The sequence below is a fragment of the Ascidiella aspersa genome, chromosome 8, assembly GCF_963924565.1.
Source record: "Ascidiella aspersa chromosome 8, kaAscAspe10.2, whole genome shotgun sequence".
NCBI classification, from domain to species: Eukaryota; Metazoa; Chordata; class Ascidiacea; order Phlebobranchia; family Ascidiidae; genus Ascidiella; species Ascidiella aspersa.
The window spans coordinates 16,959,321-16,967,514 of NC_139454.1; the positions used below are offsets into that span (position 1 = coordinate 16,959,321).

The 8,194-nt window shown below is 38.9% G+C and overlaps 1 protein-coding gene across 1 annotated transcript; it reads left to right on the forward strand.

Moving 5' to 3' along the window:
* The first annotated feature begins 490 nt into the window (after positions 1 to 490).
* Positions 491 to 7,288, forward strand: LOC146136366 (MFS-type transporter SLC18B1-like). The gene is made up of 12 exons (XM_083396216.1): positions 491 to 613; positions 832 to 981; positions 1,820 to 2,179; positions 2,240 to 2,362; positions 2,944 to 3,113; positions 4,420 to 4,636; positions 4,769 to 4,896; positions 5,386 to 5,578; positions 5,883 to 6,082; positions 6,158 to 6,232; positions 6,613 to 6,709; positions 7,133 to 7,288. Exons 1-12 carry the CDS (start codon positions 491 to 493, stop codon positions 7,286 to 7,288), a joined length of 1,992 nt encoding a protein of 663 aa, XP_083252342.1.
* The last annotated feature ends 906 nt before the right edge of the window (positions 7,289 to 8,194 follow it).

Here is an 8,194-nt window from a genome sequence, read left to right on the forward strand (position 1 = left end):
ATCAAATGGCGTTCAACGTAAGAAAAATCCGCATCGTGTTGAAAAGTGAAAATTGATAAACCTCTGCACTAAACGCCAAATTAAGCTGCGTCCAACTTCAGCCAAACCCGTAACCCGTTGAAAATATAAACTGCTTACTGTTCAAACTGCGACAACAAACACGATATTTTGCGAACTCCTAAATTTGGTATTGTTAAACTTAAGTCTTTACTTGGAACGTTGCACATGTTCGTTAATGTGAATTATAATATGTGATGTGCTTTTTACGTAATCACGGTACCATACTGTCAACGTAAGTAAAATTGGAAATTAAAACTGAAAAATCGCTTGAAACTGAAATTGGTTACTATTAAAACCGCTGGAAGGACTAAATACCCAAAAGCTAAGCACGTCAAAAATCTTTTAAATTGAAAACGTTAAAATTCATTTTTTAATAAGGCAATATACCTAATTTGTTTTTTACGTCAGCGCAGGCAATTGCGTTTGAAAAATGCTTTTGAGCAGTTACGTTAAGAGTTTTACAATAGCGCACGTGGAGAAGCAAGCGGACGACGGGGAGTCGCCGGTCCTTTCGTTAGTCGACGACGACGTTGCTCTGCCAGCGACCGACCGGGCAAACATGTTGTCACACACGCACAAATAAATCATCGTCCGGCTTACAATCTTTCTCTATTATATATATAAGGATATTAATGATAAATGTATTTATTTGTTATACCTGAACAGTAAACACTAGACGTTTGATTTTTGATTGAACAATAAACAAGTGTCGATTACAAATAAATAAATCAATGGTGATTTTTCCTCGGCCCTTAACCGGTTTGTATTTAGATGGACTACTCGGATAATGTGTCATCACCAACGCTGACACCATGCTGTAGTCACGAGGAAAATCACAACCGCTCTCTCGCAAGGAATATTAAATCCACAAAGGCTACAACACCGTACAAAAGCCAATGTCATCTTTTTCCTGATATACAAGTACGGAAACCAACAGACGTTCGTGCTGTCTAAAATTTAGACATTTAGACTCTAAATAAAGACCCGACCCAATTGCATAATCGCGGTTGCTTACCAGAGTATTGTGAGCTATAAGGCTTTAATTGGTAATTATCGTTATAATGTTTAAGGATTTCAGCAGAAACGTATGGCTGGTATTCTTATCAATGAGTACCTTTTTCAATTTCTGTTCATGGATATAGCGGCTAAGTGAAAAGCCACCTAAATCACGCAAAAATTGTATAAATCGTCCAGCAGCACGCAACACTTCAAGACCGGTGCCGTTGTTAAGACTGTGTACTATTACCGCAGGTAAATAACATGGTATACTAGCTAGTCTATTTATACTACCCCGAAATACATCCTACCGAAAAACATCTCCGTTTGCATACTTCACCTATAGTCGTTTGATTGATCGTGAGGGCGACCTAAAGACTAAAAATTTGACAAATTAGAAAATTATTTTTTTGATTAAGTTTATCAATATAAAGAATATATAAATTTGAAGAACGCTTTTATTGACTGTGTGTTTAAGTATCACAAGTCTACGTTGTTTAGCATTTTTGATGTTTTGTTGCCGAATGTTGGAACACAAATTGGGGAGGGTGTAAAACTGGCCCGAGGGCCTGAGTTTGGTGACCGCTAAAAATACGAGCTGAACCTAACGCGATAAACCAGTGACCAACGAAACAGTAATTTTTCCGACCCGCGTATTTATTGCGTCTGGTGAGCATAAAATACTGATGACAGTATTTTTGATGAATAATAGCTATATTGTTTTACATCAGTTGAAACAATTTTGTTTCTTTCTACTCTTCAGGTTGTCAATGCGACGGGGGCTAGTTCTTACGGTTCGATGCTAAGCACCCCAACCAGCGCAACAGTTTACCATTCCTTCAGCACCGCGCACAGCTCACTAGCCAGCAGTCCCGGGCCTTATCTTGAGGTGGGTTCAGGCCTCTGCCCAAGGGCCATTCACACCCCGGTTGACAACTTCGCCGAGACCTTGGCCGCGCCGACGCTACGCTCGCCTCAACCACAAGGATCAAAAGGAACCCGAAACGTCGAGCGTCAGCCTTTGTTACGTAACAACCCTATACAGCGCACCAGCACTCCAATTATTATAAGCTACGTTCCACCTACCAACGGCAAAGCTACTGTTGCTGCTTTTGGTGAAAATGTTAAGAATGCTGTTGATGATGCTGGAAGTGACGTGAACGATGATGACACGTCGAACCAGAAAGCTCGCAAGAAAGTTCCTGGTTATACACGAAGGCAGTGGCTAGCACTTTTGACCGTATGTTACGTCAACTTTGCGTCCAACACCAGCTTTTCGATCCTCTCCTCATTTTTCGGTAACGAGGTTAGACATTCATATTCCTATAAAACATAAATATCAAAGCGGCCAGCACTATACATATTAAAAGTTCGCAATAATAACTGTAGCGAAATAAGACAAACTTTCGGAATAATATTTAACGCCCTTACCCTAATGGCATTGTAAAACAGTATAGATGGGTGTAAACGAACGATCTAAAAACCCTTGTGTAAACGATCTACTGTAGAACACCCTTGTGCAAACGATACACCTTGTGCAAACGATCTACTGTAGCATTTCCCTTTCTGGCATCGATGTTTTGGCGCCGTTGTCTTGGCACCTGACTGTTTTCCGTTGTTGGAGGCTAGGGGTGCTGTGCAATGAATGAGGACATAAGTTAAGTAGGGGTAAGGATCTGCATTATTTAGGGAAGTGTAAGAGTCAGTATTATTTAGGTTATCATAGTTAGTGTAGAAGCTTGTATTATCTTATTCAAGCGGTTTAGGTTTATACTGGCAGGTTTAGGTTTTGTTTTGAAATATTTTATTACTAATTTTGCCTATGTTATAGAGTCCGTTAGCATTGGTTGATATTTCCAATATTTAAATTTAGAATTTTTTAAATAGGCTCACGAACATGGAGCGGGCGAAACAGAGATTGGTCTCATCTTTGGAAGTTTTGCCATCATTAACTCTATTTGCTGCCCTATCTATGGATATATAACCCCATTATTCGGACCGAAACCTATGGTTCTGTTTGGAATGGTGCTATCCAGCGCTTGCTCTCTGGCATTCAGGTATATTTGTTTTATGCACTTTGGTATTTTGAAATTTTTCATGTTCCTCTATTGTTTATTACAAATATCGATCTTCTGTAAACAAGGTTATAATTCGACAGCAAGTACGAGCTGACCTTATTTAAGTTGTGCAAGTACGTGGCTTAGCATTTCGATTTATGTTCTGCGGAATACTCGTACCGAAAAAACGTTCACACATACACTGCCCGAATACATTGGTATATAACCTTTGCGAGGAGCGACTATGGGCCCGACACTGGACTTGGGACTCCAAAATCGGGATCCTATCACATACGGTATACAATGGTTTATGGTGACTCTATAAAACAAGTAAACTTGAAACCTGTTGTTTCATTGAGAGCAGGGCGATCCAGGAGGGGAGGTGGTAACTCGACAGCTACAAAGCTGCACAGAAAACACACAGAAAAAGTTCTGGCAGAACTCACAATGCGTTGCTGAGTTTTAAGTTGTTACTTACGTACAATGGCCATCGTAAAGACGGTTTAAATCGGAAAAAAATGCTAAAATAACATAAACTGGATTAGTTTGAAACAAAAGTGAATCAGGATGTTTCAGAGATTGGAAAACGACCGTTACACTAATTTAAAGACGAAATATCGGTTTGCACCGCAAAAAATGTATATATATAAATATGTAAGTTAAGTTTGACAAACTTGCGTTTAAAAGAGTTCACAAAGCGTACATTTGTCTGGAAATACACCAAAAAAGCCAAAATGACAGAGATTCGTTAAAACCGCAAAAAACATTTCCATTTAATTATACAAAAAACAGAGTTTGGCTGGGTCACGACTGGATCCGTCACTGAATATATCTATCTTAAAACCTAATAAAAGAAATGTCAAGCTGTTTTAACTTATATGCTTTTTTGATTTCACAGTGAACATTTTGTTAAACAGGCTAGGATAACGTTGCAGACGTGTTTGCAAGTTAGCACTAAAAATTACGAAAAAAGTGTTTAAAGTAGGTTGTGGACCAGATTTAATTGCCGGGACCTCGAGGCTCTATGTAGAATAGCTAGGCGTGCGTGGATTTATACTTATTTGGTACAGCTAGGTGCCTCTTACATCCCTATAAGCTAAATTACAAATTTTATGATTACTTAATTTAATACTTCATTGGTCTCAAATGTAACTCCACTTTATTGTCTAGGCCGGAGTCGACTTGAGTTTTTTTTTTTTTCAGTCCGACTGGACAGTCGGACCCTTGTTGTTCCGACTCTACAGTCCTGAAGAAAAGTATCCAACAGTTTTAAACAGGCGGGTTAACAGTACACGTTTTATCACAGCCAAGTTCATCGCATAACCACTCCAATGCTCTTCGTGGCTGCTTGTATGACCTGCCGCAGTGTCCAAGCTCTTGGTTGTGCTTCTTACTTCATTGGATCGGCCGTAATAATGGCACAGGAATGTCGCCAGAGCTTGACTTTCGCAATGGGCATCGCTGAAGTTTTCACGGGTCTTGGCATGATCGGCGGGCCTTTGTTGGGAGGGTGGCTTTATCAGGTAATGCTAAGGCTGTTAAATAGGACCAAGATTTTCACTCTCTATATAGTTTTTAAGCACCGCAAATAACAGGAGTCTTACTAAACGCTCGATTTGCTCCTTGTTGACCAACTTTTTCCGAATTTTCATTAGCAAGGCGGATTTCAGCTTCCCTTCATCGCTGTAAGCGTTTTTATGTTCCTCGGATTGTTTGTGACGTATTATGGTCTTCATAATGACGTCACTGCGTCACCCCCAGGAAACTTCCTCACTTTGATAAGGCAAGTAAAAGTGTATCAATTTTTTGTGCTTAAATCCTCTTCATGGAATAAAAAAAATAGCTGGTAGTTACAGTTTACTTATTAACCATAGCACATAATGAAAACAGTGGTTATTTGGCATTACATTGCAAATAGAATAAAAAATGCTTTTAACAAATGATGTCACTTGGGTTTTGAAAACGCAAGTTTAATTTTTTGTAGTCCAAACTCAATGTTGTCTCGTCAGCTCAAATGGCTGGATCTTTTCACTAACCTCACATGTTCCACCTCGATCTGCCCTCCATGAAGCACCAAGATTCTCTACTCGTTATCCAACCTAGGAAAAACTTTTGTTAAACATATTTTAAAACTTTTTTATGTTAATATATTATTTGAAAAAAACGCCCGAATTAATTGCCGACCGTTGGGTCGTTTTTGTGAAGATAAACGACAGTCGGAACTTAAATTAGTGTAAAGCGATTGTTCTTTTATTGGTCGCTGAATTTTCAGAATTCCGAACGTAGCAGCTACCAGTCTCTTCATGGTTATAATGTGGGCCGCCATGGACTTCAACATGCCGACATTAGGGGTGCACATGAAATCGTTGAACGCCGACCCCGTGGTCGTGGGGTCCATGTTCCTCATTATGGCGGCCGTCTACGCCCTATGTGCTCCTTTGATCGGACTTGTCGCAACCACTAAGGTGACGGGAGATTGTGAAATGTAGTTATTTGTTTATAATTGTACAGGTCTCCCGGAAAAATATATTAAAGTGATTGCATAATTTGATATTTTACCTTACCTTAGCAATGCCCTATATAAAGCAAAATATAGCGCATAGATCGTTAAAATTTAAAACGGTTCGTTAGACAAAAATACTGTTTTGGCTGCATGTATATTTCTAGCATTGTCAGATTCATCTCTGAACTTCGTTCGTTGGCCATTGAGCGACTTCACTTAAGTTTACAAAATACTTTTCGTCCTAAAGTCATTGTTAATATTTGTAGAAATCTGAGAGAATTTCGATGATCATCGGTAGCATTTTAACCGGACTTAGCTTTCTCACCATCGGCCCTTGTCCTATATTTTCCCTAATCGGCTTTACAAGGGTCAGCATGACTTCTGTTTCTTTAACGATGATTATTTTGGGAGCTGGACTCAGCGCAGCGTTGGTGCCCACCTTCAGCGACCTAACTAACTCTGCTACGTGAGTTACAAAATTAGTTTAATGCTTTTATTTAGATATCAGTTATTAATGCAAGTTAAGATTTTTTAATTCTAGAAATGGAGGAATGAGTGATAACATGGCGACTGCTGGTTTGGTTGGAGGTATCTTTAACGGAGGAACTTTCTTAGGGTAAGCATTCACCTACCGGAATATATCAATACTATCTTTTAAAATTCTGATTACTATATTAGTAAAATCTAAAATAGAGGTTTTATCGTGTCAAGCTGGTAGTGGAAATTTGATGTCATTACTCTAACTGAATTGGTAAGTGCTCCATAAAGCAAAGTCAGGTCCGGAAGCTAGTGAGTAGCACAATAATAATATTGGGTTAACTTGTTTGGCGAAAATCAGTCAACGAAATCAGTCCGTCGACAAGGATACGGAGCTGGTGTAGTTACTCAGTGCAACTTTTTCCTAAGTGGCTAATCTCAGTTAAAAATATACTTACGCGTATTTCGAGTTTAAGGTAATGAAGACGTGTGATTTTCAATAGTGTTTGCTATTAATAGTGAGTTCATCGGTCCAACTATGGAAGGAGTTCTCATGGACGTTTATCACGACTACACCATCGTCAGTTCTATTTTTGCAGGATTTCTGTTCGTGATGGCAAGTTTTTTGGATATACCACATATTCGCATATAGGGCATTCGAGGTTTTAGTTTCCTGAAAACACATTATTTGTGTTGTAGTGGTCACTGACCCGCACCATGCCATTAAGTAAAACGAGCACTTAAAATTAAGCCATTTGTTTTATCAATAAATGACAACTTTCTTGAACTGCATTATACTGCAAATTATTCATTGTAAGTGTACGATAGCTCCTGCTGATAGGCATAATGTTTCAACATTGCTTTATCTGTTTGGATTTTCAGGTTACGCTGTTGTTTTGTTTACCACTGCTATGGCCATTGGTATTATTCCAATATTAATCGGTTGCAATAAAATCCTCACATTTCCTTGCTTTAGTATTTTAAATACATCAAAAAAGGTCATTAAAACGATTAACTACAATTGTGCCTAATTACCCAGGTCTTTTGCATAGCGACTTTCTACATCGTCGAGTATCAAATCACCGGTCAACAGGTTGGCCAGAAAAAGCAGCCACCTCTTCTTGATACGGTTCAGCGCCTTTACGATGACGACATGGGTAACCCCCTTCTTTCGCGTTCAATGGTACATGAATGAGAGGTTGACCAGCATCCGTGTAGTTGTGTAAATCATGTTAACTAAAAATTTAAATACAAATAGATCATCCAAAGCTGTATTGCATTTTTGTTGTTACCTCTTCAAGTAGTTAACAGCTACAACTGGAATTTTAGTTTGAACACATTTAAGGTGATGGGGGAATGGCCCGGTGAAAAAGGGACGTGGTCTAAAACAAATTGCCGATGTGACTTACCAGCAAATATCGTTTTACCAAACGCCGTTCCGGCAAACATTATTTCACCGTAACGGTGTTCCGACATACTTTAACAACTGGTCTGCGAGCCATTTTAATCCCCTAATTTTTTCGCCCCCCTTCATCTTTTTCTGTAATAAGAAAAATTATTGTGGTTAGTCTTCTTTTTTGCATGCATTTGATGAAGCCAACTTATTTTACAGGCCTACTCGATAATCTTAAACTGTCGCAAGACCCCTAGTTTGGGAATTCCTGGTTTAAACAGAAGTAACTTAAAATAACGATTTGGTAAACATTTTTTTTCCAAAAATTTTTGATTCCATTTCGCAATTTGTAGAGAAACAAGTGGGTCATAAACATTTTATGATTGGTCACTTCGTATACCGGTACCCCTCGTGTCAGTGGTTCGCTATCCCTGTCCTAACCCGTTTCATACACGAATATGACCTTGATAGATATTGCAGGTATTATCATGATGATCACGACTGCGCTGTGCACGCTCGGCAAACCTTGAACGTTCTTTGAAGTTTTGTGTTAAAACCAATTATATGAGTGTTAAGAAACTTGTAGCAACCTCCTTGCAAGATTAGTACAAAACGTTTAGCATTGCAGTACTTCTTTGTGTCAAACTACACTTGATAGTGGGCAGCGGTTCTCTGTAAATAAATCGACTCATCTTTTTAAGAAAAGCA

What these genes read in the sequence shown, in the direction of transcription:
- LOC146136366 (XM_083396216.1), top strand. Translation starts at nt 491, where the DNA reads ATGCTTTTGAGCAGTTACGTTAAGAGTTTTACAATAGCGCACGTGGAG. An exon ending in ATCTTTTTCCTGATATACAA is followed by an intron (nt 982 to 1,819) that starts GTACGGAAACCA and finishes TCTACTCTTCAG; the next exon opens with GTTGTCAATGCGACGGGGGC. An exon ending in CCTCATTTTTCGGTAACGAG is followed by an intron (nt 2,363 to 2,943) that starts GTTAGACATTCA and finishes TTTTTTAAATAG; the next exon opens with GCTCACGAACATGGAGCGGG.